Raw genomic sequence first — 17,313 nt, 5'->3', positions numbered from 1 at the left:
AAATCAATTACAAGTAATTTTCAATCACAAAACCTTTGCAACATGATTCTATTACTTGGCCAGACAAATAACTCATTTGTCTTCTACCAAGGTAGCAGTCAGAACCTTTAGCGATCTTCAAATAATGACTTTCCTCCTGAAACTCCAGTGACTGAAATCTAATCAACGATCCTCTACACTTGGAGCACAATCACACTCAATTAGAGATAAAAATATGAAAATTTTCTAAAAAATTTTCTCACCAAAATATGCACTAGAAAGTGCTCTAGAAAATATGTATATCTGAATCTCTACAGATTCTAACCAGTAGCATCCCTTAAATAAACAATTTGGAAAGAGTTCCAATAGGATTCTACTGACGAATATAATCTATCACAAAGACGTCTCCTAACGGTTTGTTGACATTTCGCAATTACTCTTATTTGCAGTACCTGATTTCTGTTCAGTTTCTGTTCTGAATAAGTGCAGATTCTAATGGACTCGAATTTCACATAAATGACTTATCTAAACAACATCTTTGACTTCTAGATAAACTCAATAATGTTATAGATAAAGTCAATAATTATTTTACACTCATCCATAATTACAAACTTAATGATAGGATAAACCTTATCATTTTAGTCATCTAGTTTTATCCAAACTTATCAACTAAGTCTCCAAGTTCTAGCCAAAATCTTGCATCTATAATCTCCCTCTTTGGCGGATTGGTGATAACTCTTGCATCTACAGTCTCCCCCTTTGGCAGATTAGTGATAAAATAAACTTTGATGAATGTAATTTGGACCTGCCAAAACACAACTAGCAAACCAAGAAACTGAGTAGAAATTCCAAACAAATAATTAAGAATAGAAAATAATGACATAGAACAATGACTCATAATTCACACGAGTTAAAATCTAATTCAAAGTCTAAGCATGTTCTAGTGCAACATCAAATTTTTGTCTAGCAAAAAAAAAAAAAAAAATCTCAAGTAATTTTTGCAAACAAAAATTTAGTTCTCCCCTCAATATTAAACTATCTTAAATAGGAAAAAAAAAGCATTCAACTCCCTCTCAACAAATTCATTTCAACAGCAAATTCATCCAACTAACCCTCAAGCAAAGCAAATTCATTAAACTCCCCATAAATTTCACAATACCAAAATAAATCACAAAACAAATCAATCTGCTCCAATACTCCACATTTTTGTCACTAATTTGACAAGACTCATGTGCACCAAACCTAGAATGGAAAAAATAGATGAAGATGGATGAAGGAAGATAGTTACTGCGATACCGAATCGTAGATGAAGATTATATGAACTTGGTCGAAATCATGAAAAAATCGTATGGGATTGAAAGACGAGTTGGGGCTAGGGCTCAAGATGGGATAAGAGTGTTGGGGGGGGGGGGGGGGGGGGGGGGAGGGGGATGACTTAGAGAAATACACTCGAGTGCTGGGCGTGTTTATAAAGAAGTACACTCGGGGCCTGGTCATGTTTATAGTGATTAAGAGCTGCGCACCTGCTTATGGCGTAGAGTCCCACTGTGACTTATACCATCAAAACATAGACCCACTCCCAAACTCATGTATCAGACTTATGCACTCGATACTAAAAAATCCAAAACTGACACAGACCAAATAACCAAAATAAAACCATAAAAGAATATAAATATATTTTATATTTTCCCTTTTCTTTATATAAAAATAAAATATTTTCTATTTTCTATTTTCTATTTTCCATTTTTTTTAAACTGAGTCAATTTACATGCCTAAATGCATCACAAGTCCAAGCATAGTGTCACCCACATAACAAAAAATATAGAGTACACTCTCTTATTTGTAACAATCACAATGGATGTTTACACCTCATAAGTTCATCAATGTCAAACTTCAAGTGAGTGTGTGAGTGAGTAAATTTATATAAAGTAACAATTCTTTATTTCTTTTTCCTTTCAATATATTTTTGATAATATTATTCATGAATATTTTCTTTTTGTAGATGCTCCTAAGATATTCACCTCAAAAGTCAAATTTTATGCTAGGGGCCTAGATATAGGAATATCTCCTTCAAAAACTAGTTTGCACAACCCCTTTTTTTTGTCAATTTTTGTTACTCATTTTTTTCCACAATGATTAAAGTAACAATTATTTCTATAAGGACTTAAGGGGTATATCCATGTAGGATGTTTGTTTTTTTTCGCAATGATTCAACTATTTGTGTTTGGCAAGGGGATATCTCTTAATTATTGTATTAGGTTCAACTAGTATTAGTTAAATCAAGGCATGGACTCCCTCTATGGTGAGTATCTCATTAAACAATATAAACTTTAATTCTTATATGCATACATACAAGTTCCTCATACTACTTTGTAAATGAACTTTATCAAGATAACCCATAGTGTTAGTATGCACAAAATAAATTACACAAATTAGAGAGATGCACAGGTTCAAGAATTTACCATACGAAAACACAAGTACTCAAACTTTGACATATCAATCATACACTTTTCTTAAAAAAAAAAACTTTGAACCAAACCCAAAAAAAAAAAAAAAAAAAAAAATGCATGTCTTAGACTAATGATATACAAGAAATGCAAGAATATGCAAGAGGTCCTATCAATTAAAGTGACATGGCATCTTCTTTGACCACCCACTTTGCTTTAAATTTTGGCCTATTCTTTTCATTAACACCACTTTATATGATCTTTTGTTTGTTGTGAAGATAAAATTTTGCTAGTTCACCATGCTTGATACTTATGAAGTTGGGCTTGGGGTTCTAGCAACTCAACCGTCCCTTCCGTGTTTATAATAGTCTGGGCATTTAATACAACGTGGTCCTTTGAGACAGGGTCATTATTGCGATGTGGCTCCCTAGGTGAGTCTTGGTGATGGGTGGACATCGTAGTCACTTCTAATCCCCTCCGTTAGAGAATAGAGGGTCATATGCATCTTTTGTTCATCTATTGACGTAATTCCTTGATTCCAAGTGTAACAGGGAAGGCCAGAGTCGGGGGGTTCCCATCTATCCCCTGTGTATGGTTCCCGTGTTACATATCTTTCTTTCTTTGATGTGATCTCGAGGGTCGGACCCCTTTGGATGGCTATAGGGCTTTGGAATACTAGGACTCGGGTTGGGCCTACGAGGTTAACGTGCCTCTTAGCTCTACAACTTCCTCGTGCAAGTTTCTTTCAAGAATGAGTCGACAGGCTTGGCAACCACCTAAGATGGACCCAAGGGATCAACGAACTCTCTGACCACTTTGTGTGAGTTACAACAAACAAACTCTAACATTAACAACAATTCATATCAGAGAAGAAAAACTCACCTACACCATCGAAAACAAAAATCCCAAATGAATATGCGCTTTCGACAACAACAAGTGAGTTCAATTTGGTGCACTGCTTGACCTCCGCCAGAACAACTAGGTTAGTCCAATCTTACAAACTGATCAACCTCCCTCACAGCAATAAGGCGACTCTAGTCTTACGAACTACTCAACCTTCGTCACACCCAAAAAGCAGGTTTAGTCTTTCGACTAACCAGCTTACCACCATTTTCATAACAAGTCAATAGGAGGGAAAGGTCAAAGACCGCCTAGCCTCCCAGGCACTTGAATAGATGGGCAAGTCACTTGATTGCTCGACCACACTCACGCACATAAAAGTTGAGCTCCACGCTCACACTTTACGCGGTTGAGCACACCTCTAGCCAAGTTGAACCCCGAGCTCGCACCTTACATGGTTGAGCACATATCATGCCAAAGCCGAGCTCCTTACATGGTTGAACCCCGAGCTCGCACCTTACATGGTCAAGCCCATCTCCCACCATAGCCAAGCTCCACGCTCACACCTTATGCAATCGAGCCTATCTCCCGCCTAGTCTCACGCTTGGAATTCTTTACCGCCTAACACAAGCAAAAAGTAAGGGTTCCGCTCCCAAAATTTATTTTGTTATGGATGTCTGCATTTCTATTACAAATTTTATCTTCAAGATTTTCAAGGTCTTTTTTGGAACAAATTGCCCTAAAGAATCGTCAGCAATTAGAAGGGATAAAATATACTAGGCCTAAAGTGGTTTTCTAGGCCCAGCCCAAGTTAGGAGGTCTCATCAAGATGAAAGAAAGAGAGAAAGAATGAAGGGACAAAGAACTGAGGAAAGAAAAGGGTGTTTGGAGGAAAAGTGGGAATGTGATGTAAAGAATAGAAGATGGGGGACATAAAGCAATGGAGGAGTAGAGGATAAAGGGAGCTGTCAGATGACTTTGAAGGGGACTTTGATTTCTTCGACTAACTTTGAGTTCTTTGACTTCAACTTCTAGGGTTTCTTCGACCTTAAGAGAGGGATTGCAGCGACGAGATCTCGACTAGAAGACAGAGCTCATATCTTGATTGTACAACAAGGAAGAAAGACCATGAGAGACTGTAAATAAGCATATTATAGTGGATTCACATTCCCAAATAATCCGTGGACATAGGCCCAATGTCGAATCATGTAAATATGTGTGTCTCCCTCTATTTTTTTTCCCCGCATATATTTACTGCTTACTGCCATGGATGAACGCACATACACCGTACAACCGCATCGGGCCATCGTCGGGGGCTCTATATAACACTGATCGATGCACGAATAGTCTCAGCAAGCTGAGAATGACTCTTTCTCCCCTTCTCGCTTATTGTACTATTTTTAGGCATTAACGCAAAATTTTCAAACTCTCACATAAAATATAATAAACAGTGCAACTTTTTTAAATTTTAAAACAAAAATAATATTAAAAAAATATATTCTAACGATATTTTATTTAACTTTCAAATTTTATCTCATCTTATCTTATCTATGTAATCAAACGACCCAAAGGATTTTATTCTAATCAATGAGAAAATCACAAATCATAAAAAGAATATATTACAAAGGAATTGAAAGGTGGTGACACTATATGGTTCAGGGTAAACACCTTTTAGATTTATATATATATATATATATTAATAATAGATTTATTCATAGCAAACTGAATTTTATACATAAATAATCAACAACGGATGATTAAATCACACAAAGTACTTTTTATTTATAGCATCAAACATTATAACTTATAAAAGACCAAAAAATGGCCACTGAGATCATGACACTATAAATAGTCGTGCTTTATCTATTCTCACGTCTAAAAATGAGCAACTCTCATCTATAAGAGCATGTGTATGAAATAGACAGAAGTGAGAAGAGAACTCAAAAGATGTACGAATAGCTAATCGAGTGTTCTCTCTCTAATGAGATTGTGAGACTTGGGTGTATTGAGACTTTTGGTTTGAGTGATTTGTTACCGCTGCTTTGTACTCCAATTTTGATTAGTCAATTTCTTTGCGATCATCTCCATTAGTAGATGTAGGCTATTCTTTAAGTTGAGTCACGTAAGGGCTCGTTTGGATTCAGAGATAAGATGAGTTAAGATGGTTTTGTGAATAGTAGTGAAATTGTTGAGTTGAAATGAGATGAGATGGTTTTTAAAAATTTTGTATGTTTGGATTAGGAAATGAGATGAGATGGTTTTAACGTTTTGGAGATTTGATAGATGTGGATCCCACCCGTAATAATTTTATTTTATAATTTAACTTTTGTATTGTGCACGTATCACATGCACCACCCACTGCATGCATGGTGGAATTAGAAGTGCACGTAACACCGTGAGCCTCCAATCGTGAGCCCGGTGACTGTTGATGCCTTCTGTCGCAATGAGAATGGTCACTGACCCATGGAGGTTGTGCTCGCATTGGCCCTGAGCTATAGTGGCCATGAACATAAAGTGCATCCATGAGAGGAAGGGTGGGCAGCGGATGCACATTGTCTTGCACCCAAAAGGGCCCTCCCTGTGGCGTCTGTGGGTGAGCAGGGCCACCATTAGCCAACACCAAGATGATCGGCATTTTCTGTCATTAGCAAGGTGTCCATCGACCGACTAGGCAACGATGTCACCGCTAGCTTCCCATGGCCTGCTGAGGCTGCCAATGGCTACAACTGGACATGTTGGTGTTTTCTATCGCCGACGTTATGCTCCCCAGCAATAGAAAGTGTAGGTGGGACCTTCCCTACCGGTCGCATAACATTGGACTTCGGATCTCGCCACGAGCTTTTCACCTATGAAGTGGCCGAGGCACTACTCAGCTATGGAAGGCCCTCACCATACCATCTCGCCACCCTCCCTCGTAGGGTTGTGCAGAAAAGTTGCTAACCAGCACTGTCTGTACGCCCCGATCCGACCCGATCGATAGAAACAGGTTGAACTACCTTGTGGGTGAACCCGCTAACTGTTGGTTTTAATCTGACTACAGCTCCCCAAATCTCAAACCCTAGCTGTCATCCCTCCCAATTTCTCTCTGTCATCACCGTCGACTCCGTTCATCATCACCATGTACTCCATTCGTTGACTCCATTTCTCATCCCCATCGAATCCAACAAGCAACAAGCACAACCTCTAACAGAGGAAAAATAAGGAAAATCACATGACCATTTCGACTCAAACAATACAATCATCATTCACTTCCCCACGACCCAATAATGTATAAGCATTAAATATGGAGAGAGAGAGAGAGAGAGAGAGAGAGAGAGAGAGAGAGAGGTACACATAGGGAAGAGTGAAGAAGAGGAGGATATGGAGGCAGAGTCAAATCTAAGAAAAGAAGCTTTGCTAGGCGAGGATTTGCCATTCCCTAACGCCGCGTGATTTAACCTGCCGTAGCTTTCGTCCACCCAGCAACTAGAAATTCATTACAAGCTAGCTGATTAATTGACAAAGCTCACTGTAGAAAGAACATTTTGGTAGCCCGAAGAAAAACATCGACCTCATTCAAATCTTGTCCTAGAAAAGAAATGGTATTGGGCATGGGAGAGTTTTGACTTTAAACCCCAGCTGGCAAACGGGTTGACCCAACTTAAGTTGGGCCAAATTAGTTCTTGTTGGGCTATGCACTAGGTCGGGTCGGGTCGTGCTCAAATCCAATCTAGGTTGGTCAAGTTGCAGGCCTACTCTCTCGTTCACAACATGCTTACTTGCTACCACAACCATTTTCTCACCTTACCACAACAGGCAAGTTTTTCACCTAGTGGACTCAATCCTTACGAGAACTTCACTTTGTCGTTAGTGAAGTGAGATTATTTTCAATTTGATGAAGTAAAATAAACCGTTTGGATCGAAGAGTGTGATACCTCATATGAAAATTGAGGGTATGTGGTGTATGAAATCCCACATTGTTTGAGAATGAGAAGTTTTTATTCCTTATAAGGTTCCAATTGGGCTCCAATTATACTATTGACTAGTCTTTTTAGAGTATAGGTTATGTGGTTTGGGCCTTCCATTGGGGCGTTATAAATGGTATCAGAGTCAATCCGAACTAGAAATGTGAGACTTGAGACATGCCACCTACGACAAACAGGCCTAACGAGGACATCGGGAATTTAAAGGGAGAAAGTTGTGATACCTCATATGATAAGTGAGGGTATGTGGTGTATGGGATCCCACATTGCTTGGGAATGAGAAGTTCTCGTTCTTTATAAAGTTACAATGTGGCTCCAATTGTATCATTAACTAGTCCTTTTGGAATATAGGCCAAGTGGTTTAGGCCTTCCATTAGGGCGTTACAAATAGTATCTTTCCATACAAAACAAGATGAGATGATCTCTAAATCCAAACCAGCCCTAAAATCTTGATGTTTTGTGTGATTGTTGATAGAGCTATAATAATGTATTAAATAAGCATAAAGTTGAGGAAGTTTCAGATTGAAAACATGTTATATGCTTATTTAATACATTAAAATAGAAATAAGGAGGGTTGAAGTATGACTAAAATAAAAAGAATGTTTTTATATCTGTTCAAGTCACACTTAAGGACACAACATGGGATGAACGTCCTTAGTGCCCTATTTGTTTCAAGGTATTCTTCCGCCACAAGTAAGGGCTTTTAATAAATGTTGGGGGGTCACTCTCGGACATGTGACCCCAACTCTTTAAAAAAAAAGGACACGACAGCACATTTTAAAAATATCCAGGTTCTGTTTGGCCACTGAGATTTTTTATATGAGAATTTTGAGATTTAAGATTAAATATTAAAATATTATATTTTAATATTATTATTGTATTGGAATTTGAAAAAGTTAAGAAAAAGTTGAATTGTTTATTATATTTTGTATGGAGATTTTAAAAAGTTGTAACGATGAAATGAGAATTTTATGTTTGAGATAAGAATTTCATGTGGCCAAATAGTACCTAAGTGTTTCACTCATATCCCTCATTCTCTCCTTGTCTGCTTCCATTTCTAGCCCTAGCCTCTAGTGATGCACTGCACGAAACAAGAAGGGATAACTAACCATTCAGGGAAGATTCGAGAAAGGAAGTGGAGGGGAGGCACGAGGCCAAGGATAAGAAGGAAGGGATTCAGAGAGGATGGGGGGAGAATTTTTTGTTTGCAGAGTCAATTTTGGAGATTTTCATTCCTTTCTAAAACTGTATTCTGATATGCTTTGTTTGGGATTTTTTTATCGCTTGAAAATATACTATGTGTGAGTAAATTCCTAAACCTAGGCTCGGGAGTCCTTTGAATGGGTTGTGTTTCCTAGTGTTTAAGATTTCTCATTGTGTTTAGCAAAGTGGTATCCAGAGAGGTTTCTACCATCTGTTTTAAGATGCTGTTTTAAGTATTTGCTCACTAACCCTTGGTTCATCCTCGACTAAAAGGGCACGGTGGATTCTTGGGTTGGGTAAGATCCTAGTTTCTATTAGCACACTAAACGATAGTTTAGTATTAATTTGATAAAGGTTATTTCAAAAATTATACTTTGTATGCATGAATCATTTACATCAACCGAGCACTTTGTTCTTGACCAAAAGAGTGTTTGAAGGAAATCGAGAAGTCTTAACCCCTTTGTGAAATCAATATGTGAAAGGGAACCCGTAGCCTAGGTATTTGACAAAAGTTTTCTTAGACATTAAAAATTGTTTTAAAGTTCTTTTTGGAAAATCACCAAGTTTAGATATCTTTGAAAGTACCCTAGGAGATTCAATAAAGTAGATACATTGCTCCAATTGAAAGAAAATAACATTAAGAAAAATATCATTTTCATTCCGATGCATACTAAATCAGACTCAATAGCCGAGGACTTGTTTTCATTCTTTGAACCTTTTTCCTCATCAATCTTTCTAAGTTTTTAAGCAATAGGTTATACATTCTCACTTTAAACTGCAAAAACATCTCAATTCAGTTTTTCAAAACTTTAATCCCTATGAATTTGACCTTGGGACTCTCTCTAAAAACAACGTCACACCTTCTGCACTCGGGAGGCATTTTAATAGGAGAGACAATTGTTGAAAACTTATTTATTATTATTTTTAACTTCTTGACAATCCTAAAATATTTATTTTTCACAACACACATTGCGTACATTATAAAGATGAAAGGATATAAAATAAAAGAACACACAATTGATTTTTATTTTGAACCAGCGTCATCATGTGCATATAGCTGCAAGCTAGCTGGAAGGAAATGCATGCGGTGGTTGATCATCAGGTTGTTCTAATAATACAATATGTTTGGAGTGCCTTCATCGTGGCAGCAGAGGTAAGTGGTGTATTTCTCCATGCTGCGGTGACACTCAGGGCATCTCATTCCCTCCGGGATCCTTCCGGCAAAGTGTGAGAACTCAAAGCGACAACAGGGGTAAGACTCACCTCGTAGCAGCTCATGGTGGTTCTTGAAAGCCACATCAAACCCCTGAAGGCGCACATTTTCCTTCCATTTGTCATAGTCGACCAGTGTAGGCAAGATGGAGTTCCCATGCCCATTGACCACCACAAAAGACCCTTTGCAGAGCACAGCCCAACTGCCGTCTCTATCATAGCTAAGGAGCTTCTTGATCTCTTGCATCATGGGGTCGCTATGGTCGTCAGCCTTGCCTTGTTGAATCTTGGAGAACAACATGCTCTCGAGGCGGGTCCAGAAGTACCACATCATGGCTAGGTCTTGCCAGCAATGACCCAGCTTCTCCACGGTAATGGTCGCCAAGACTCGCCGGACTTGCTCCCGTTTGCTACTCTTTCCCACATAGGCCAACTCTAAGGATACGTCTGCGGCCGATGCAACTGCGCGTGCCCTGTTTGTGAATTTTCGAACCCACTCAGTGTCATCCCCTCCATACAAGAAAATGTATTTTCCTTCTTTAATCTGTTCATCAGAAAATATGTACAGAAGTGGAGAAGTGAATTTGATCAGCATTAATTCATATCATGTCTATATATAGATTAGTACTGCATGCAAGTATAATTAATTACAATGCATGTACACTAGTACTACATGCAGCATGCTCACCCAGTTTAGTATCGTTGGGTCAATGCCGTTAATCAGCAGCTCAAGCCTCCAAGTCTCGTCCCTCCAGAGTGTTTCTTCTCTGGCGCTAGTGAAAGGGAAGGCATTGGTTCCCCAAATCCACATCATGTGGATTGCATTAGGGGACACAACCCTTCCTTGAGGGTCTAGCACCACAAGGATAGGCTTATTCCTAAAGTGCCACTTCTCCTTTATGAACCTGACCACCGCCTTCCCTATCAAGTTAGGGTGGTACACAGTGTACCATGGCATTGAAGACTGCAGGCTCTCAAAACGTTTTTGCATGCGATCAGTCCATGGGAGGGAATGGTCTACTAGTGGAATCCATACAAGTTCATACTGACTCTCTAGTCTCGTTGAGTGGATCCTGGATTCATTGTAAATTTGTTCCAGAATTGACAGCTCATCTTGGGAGATGTTCAAGCTGGAAATGAGCAATAACACATTTTTCCTTCTGAGAACATCTATATTAACCTGTTTTTGCAAAACATGATCATCAGTTACAGAAAATCAATCATATATAGGAACATATTAATATATTATATATGTATACATATGGTGTTGTAACAATAATTAATGATAGAAATGTATGCATATTGTGCTTAGAAAAGCCAACCCTTTTCTTGGCGTAACCATCAAAAAGAGGCTGAATATCATCCCTGGGGTAAATAATGGCCCTAAGAGGTTTCATATTGTTAATGTGGATCATCTCGAAGAGATTGACGAGCATTTGAAAGGCTTCAGCATCCCTCTTCTCCTCTGCATTTAATGACAGATTCTTAGTACTGCTAGCTCTACATCATGTATTAATATTTCTTTCTTTCATGGCAATATTGCTTGGTTAATTGATCTATATATATTTGACATAAAAATGACTTATATCTGTATATACCTATGTATTGGTTGCATATTTCCAACTGCTTCTTAAGATGGTCGCGTATGGTTCTGAGCTTGTGAGTTAGGGTGGATAGTTCCCATGCTTCTGTGGTGGAGGCCACAAACCTGTGATCAACATCCATTAATTTAGCAATGTTGCGCTTGTAAAAGCACTGCAACTCTTACTTTTAAGAAAAGAAAATTATATTTTGCACTCTAATGCTCAGGAACTGCCACGTGATTTTTTAATTTGCATATAAAAAAATGTCAAAGCCGCCAATTTGCACCATCAATGATCACGATCTCATCAAGATTGTCACATCTTTTTTTTTTATCCGTATTTATAATGTTCACATCCAAAATGAGAGTGCATATTATTAGATAACGTAATTTTATGTCCAATTTGATAGTTTTGTGGAGCAAATTAAAAAATCTACTGGTAGTTCATGCAAAATATTATTTCCGTTTCAATAATTTGTGTATATTACTTACCCATCTCACAAAAGGTTTAGGAAACGTTTAATAAAAGTTGTGATTGGCCTACTATATGTATATGTGTGAGCTGTGTATCTATATATATATATAAATATATATATATTCAAGGTTTTGAAGGATGGATGATAGAAAATACATACTCGTAGCCCAAGCTGGTGAAGCTACTAATTTGAGCTGCGCAAGCTACAATACTCCTGATGGTCCAATAGATAGCTGTTGGAACTTGTGCGAAGGCTGAGGATAATGCAGGCACCTCCTGGGTGATATACGTAGATGGTAACTCTTTAAACTCAACTACAATCCGGGTTACTTCCAATACCACCCTGATCAGATCATTTAGTGCGTCGAACTTGGGTTTCAATAAGCCTGCATGCTCAATGATGCCAGGTACTTGCTTTAAGAATGCCATTGCTTTTGCAAGTTGGTTTGTTGAGTAAATTTGGGCAAGGAGCCAGAATTCTCCATAGTTCAAAGCAAAACCCGCAAGGACCAGGACCAGCTTAGTATCCCATGCGAAGGAAGACACCAGGTGAAATATTGAAAGTGTAATTTGGTGTGCATCTGAGCCACCAAAAGCCTTCATGTATTGTATCTGAAAATTCATACTGTATAGATTATTTCATGAATGTGTACATATTGATGTCGATCCATATATAAAACATAATAATCTGCAGGGAAATTATAAGCTGATCTTTAGGTCAGGTATTAGAATATTAATGTTGCATTTTATTCTATTTGTGAGAAATAATTATTTGAGATAGACATATCATATGCAGCATATATAAAATGTTGTATATATGGTTGGATACAACCTGGCAAGAAATTCGATCAATTATATATGACAGAGCATCAAGCAGGACAAGGAAATTGGCTTGGTGACTCTTGTCCTCCAAGTATTCAACTTGTGCTTGGGTACCCTGCAGTAAAATACAAAATGTTAATAATATAATACAAATAATAAAATCTACTTCCTTCTATGAGATTAAACTTTTGGAATAAGCGGTAACTTCATACGATATCAGAACAAAGGTTTTGAGTTCGAACCTTAACTCTACAATTTACCAATTTAATTAATTATTTTACGTATTAGGCCGACTCATTGAGAAAGAGACTGGCCCATATGCGAGGAGAGTGTTAAAAATATAATACAAATAATAAAATCTACCTCTTCCTATGAGTTTAAACTTTTGTGATAAGTAATGATTTCACAAGTAGTACTTAAGCAAGGAAAACACTGCACAAATGCATAATTGAGATAAATTAATTAGGCATGCATCGATCTGTGGCATCAAGTTTGATGATGCTTCTAATTGTTTTTCATGAACCGTTAATTTCTTGAAAGAAAATGGTTAGTATTATTACCGTTATCATTAGGCCATCAGGATTCAAAGTGGTTCGATTAAGAATGTCCTCGACGATATAAAGAAGGGGTCTGATATCAACTTCTCGGCCATCAGGAGCATGGGTTCCCAGAACTTGCTTCACCATCAGATTTTCATCGGACAATGTTATCATGCTTCGATCACCTTTGATCAATTGCTGCATAGGACTAGGCGAGAACCTGTTGGTGAGGCTGTATTGCTGCAAAGCACCTAGCTGGTTGGTGGGCTGCAACGGTTGCTTCAGGGAACCCAGATGGCTTGGCTGCTGCAATGAACCCAGCTGACTTGGTTGCTGTAGGGAACCTTGTAACACATAATTGCTAGTCAGGCCGGGTTGTTGCAGAGAACCCAGCTGGGAGGATTGCTGGAGAGAACCCAGTTGGGAGGGTTGCTGCACAGAACCCAGTTGGGAGGGTAAGGGTTGTTGCACATTGCCCAGTTGGCTTGGTTGCTGAAATGAGCCCTGTAAAGGATTGTTAGACCGGGTGGGTTGCTGCAAAGAACTAGCAACATTAGGTTGCTGCGAAGAACTGCCACCCAACTGGCTGTCCATGTTGTGCAAGACGAAGCAAAGGAAGGTTTGAAACTCTGGGTATGGGGTGGATCGAGGTGGAGAATATGGCTTGTGTGCTTGTTGCAAATTGGCCGGCCTATATATAACCATCAAAAAGTGAGAACACATGAATAAATAAAATCAGAATGGAAATAAAGCTCAGCTGCATCAACTTCCTTGCTTTCATTGGAGTTAACCCATTGTACGTTGAGGGGAAGACTCTCTCTCTCTCTCTCACACACACACACACACACACACAAAAGTGGAAGCCTTGCTTTCGTGGTTGTCGTGTTTATGGCCTCTTTGTCAAGGATTCTGAAGCAGTAGCATTGCTTGGAGAGATGGATCCAAATCTGTATCCAGACCCTGTGATTGTTGGTTCAGGGCCAGACCATGGGTCTAAATTATTTAAACACACTGTCACACACACATGCCAGATTATAATTCTATGTATTATTATATATATTGGAGAAAGTTATTCTCTTAAAATTACTCAAAAATTAGAAACATATTTATTTTATAATATGAATGTTTATATAACGTAGATTTATAACCTGGACGTGCATTTGTTGGAGGGGTCGGTTTTGGTCCGTTCTATTCATTAATGCTTTATAGTTTCGATGTTCGCTTGTATCTCGTGGTCCACAGCTTGAATACATCAACATCCTTTCTTAATTAGTGTAATACTATACAAAATAAATAAATGGGCACTAAAAATAATTAAATGTTTTTTTATCCTTCCCTGTTGAGAGGTAGCCCTACAAAGTGGTGGTTTTTATACAATCAAAGAGTGGGATTGTAGTTCCACGATCGTAGGTCACGGTGATTAATGTAGTAACTCAATTTTGTCTTGAATTGGCTGTGGAGAAGTCCACTGTCTCGTCTCCACGACGGCAGACGTTATTATGGAATAGAGTCCCCCAATACTGTTGAAGTCTTCAAGACAGCAGACCAAATTAGAAACATACAAAAAAAAATAACTGACATAAATCTATGTTTGTCTTGCATGCATGCTTTTCTCACTCTTCTGCAATGAATGCAGGTCCATTCTCCGTTAGTTTGAAACAAGATATCATGTACAGACTTTAAAAAAAAAAGACGAGGTAACAGATAGGAACATGGGTTCCATATTACAGTTAGACATAGTTAGATCCAGATTGAAGAGGAATAAGAATCCATGAATGTAACAATCGAACCTAGTAAATACAAAAGGAAAACTGAACAGAATTTTACTACCTTGTCTATGTCAAACCTATATGAACGCTTTACAGGATACATGACTCTTTAGCCGAGTACGGGTCAACCATGCAGAACAGCAGCTCTTAACTGAGGCAGCCGAGCAGCTAGGTCCAAAGTGGGGCCACTTCCAACAGATTGACCATAAAGGATGATATCTTCCTGCTTTAGTACCATAGCTTTCTTCAAGACACTTGAATGCATCTTCAATATTAAAATAACTAATAATGGGATAGAGGCCAAAGACAACAAAACAAAACCTACGTAATTTGAGAGACCTATTTCACTGTGTAAAACCCACATTCCCGTAGATGATTCTACTTCTAGAGTCTACTTATGCTTGTTGACAAAGGATCCAGATCGCCACTCAAATTTAAAAAAGACTCGAAACTAGCATTAACAGTTCACCATAAGCACACGCGCTAAAAGGTAAGAAAGAGCAACGCACAGGTATCCAACTCTAGAGGTATAGCTCTCATCAACAAAGTAAATCCAATTTATTAAGTACCACATAAACATATGCTACAATGCAAACTAAAATACACAATGAAATTATGCATATACGTGCATAGATACAAAAAAGGGCCTTTCGCCGGCATCCCATATACACCGGCAACTTGGCAATAAATGCGGGTAAAGACTTTGCCAGCTCTGCCGGCACAACCCAAGTGCCAACAATTAAGGGGCGGGAATATTCTACGCTGACGTTTGGGTAAGTGCCAGAAATCAGTTTTCTGTTACTCGCATTTTGTGCACTATTTTATCGGCGCTATTAAATGCCAGTAACAGACCGTTCATCCCAATAAAATGATTTTTCTTTTTATCGACATCTACAAGCGCCGATAACATTTTTTATTCCCGGTGGTTTGATCAATGCATTATCAGTGCTTACAAATGCCAGCAATCAATTTTTTATTTTACTCATGAAATCTACAAGCTCCGATAAATTTTGTTGGTTCTCACTTTTTATAGATTGTGTTATCGATGCTTACAAATTTCAGTATTTGTTTTTTATTTTACTGATATTTATAAATGTCGATAAATTTTGTTGTTTTTAATTTTTTAGAAATTATATTATCGCCACTTATAAATGCCGATAATTGAGCATCCACGAAATTAAAAAATTGTGACGGATTCTAGTGGTCCACAGAGCTAGAATATACAGTATCAAGAATTAATGACAATTGACAAACATATTGAAGACCAATGCTGTGGTTGGCTTCCTTGCTTCATTCCTTTTTAGCTTGAAATTTTGTCCCTAAAACGGGGTGAAAAAAAAAGGGAAAAAGAGGGATTTGATTCCTTAACAGAGTGAAAAGAAAAGGAAAAAGAGGGATTTGATTCCTTGCTTTTGTGCTTCTTGTAGATGTAATATTGAAGATTTTAGTTAACCATTAAAGCAAGATTGATATGCAAATTAAAGGAAGTGTCATGTCAAACTGATATGCTTTTTGCTAATACCTAATCATGGAGTTTCAAACCCTGAATAGCTTTGGAATGGAGTCCCCCAATACTGTTGAAGTCTTCAAGACAGCACACGATATGAGAAACATACAAATAAATAACTGACATAAATCTTAGTTTGGCTTGCAATTTGCATGCATGGTTTTCTCTCTTCTGCAATGAATGCAGTCCATTCTCTGTTAGTTTGAAACAAGATATGTAAATAATTTTTTTTTTTAAAAAAAAAAAAAAGAAGACAAGGAGGTATTAACAGAGAGGGGCATAGGGTCCATATTACAGTTAGCCATAGTTAAATCCAGATTGAAAAGGAATAAGACAGAACAATAGTAAGCCAGTTCTAGGTAGCAGTATGGTAATCAGATTCTTCTGAATTGAGGACGTGTTATTCTCTCATTCTATGTTATTGTGCACACTCTCTAAAGAGGCAGAGCATCCTATATAGATGTTAAGACATCCTCACATGAGATCAATTCAAACTCTACAACTGTTCCGGATATCTTTTAGCCAAGCATCTTTCAAGATAAATAACTTGGTTTGAATTTTGTGATATTTTAAATGTTCAAAATGCTTGGCTGAGCAATATCTGGAACAGTTGTAGAGTCTCGGATATGTATCTCTCAGCCAAGCATCTCTCAAGATAAACGTCATCTGCATCAACATTGTAATAGCCCAAGCGTGCTATATCCTACTTTGTCCCACATATCACTCACTTCTTGTTCTGTCTGATGCAACTTTAGGTTTTGAAAATCTCTGCTTCTCATGTCATACTAAAATAAACATCGACTATGAAACATCCATGTCCTTATTGTAGCATCTACAAATGACATCATTTGATCAAATCACAAACTTTCAGAACAGCTGAAATTCACTGTAATGATAACATGTTTTCATAGATCTTAGTTCCCACATTAAATTTAATTATTTCAAACTTATCTGGAATAAGTACAGCACAAGCTTT

General features: G+C 37.9%; 1 protein-coding gene across 1 annotated transcript; it reads right to left on the bottom strand.

Annotated features, from left to right (window-relative positions):
* Window positions 1-9,338: 9,338 nt before the first annotated feature.
* LOC122307789 (protein SIEVE ELEMENT OCCLUSION B-like) lies at window positions 9,339-14,008 on the bottom strand. The gene is made up of 7 exons (XM_043120881.1): window positions 13,083-14,008; window positions 12,533-12,637; window positions 11,861-12,312; window positions 11,242-11,351; window positions 10,966-11,108; window positions 10,332-10,823; window positions 9,339-10,187 (listed from the first exon to the last, which is right to left on the bottom strand). Exons 1-7 carry the CDS (start codon window positions 13,782-13,784, stop codon window positions 9,540-9,542), a joined length of 2,652 nt encoding a protein of 883 aa, XP_042976815.1. The 5' UTR covers window positions 13,785-14,008; the 3' UTR covers window positions 9,339-9,539.
* Between the last annotated feature and the right edge of the window lie 3,305 nt (window positions 14,009-17,313).

This window comes from Carya illinoinensis, chromosome 4 (genome assembly GCF_018687715.1).
Source record: "Carya illinoinensis cultivar Pawnee chromosome 4, C.illinoinensisPawnee_v1, whole genome shotgun sequence".
Lineage (NCBI taxonomy): Eukaryota > Viridiplantae > Streptophyta > Magnoliopsida > Fagales > Juglandaceae > Carya > Carya illinoinensis.
Note: the sequence above shows the minus strand (reverse complement) of the source record. Positions and strands in the feature narration are given on the sequence as shown.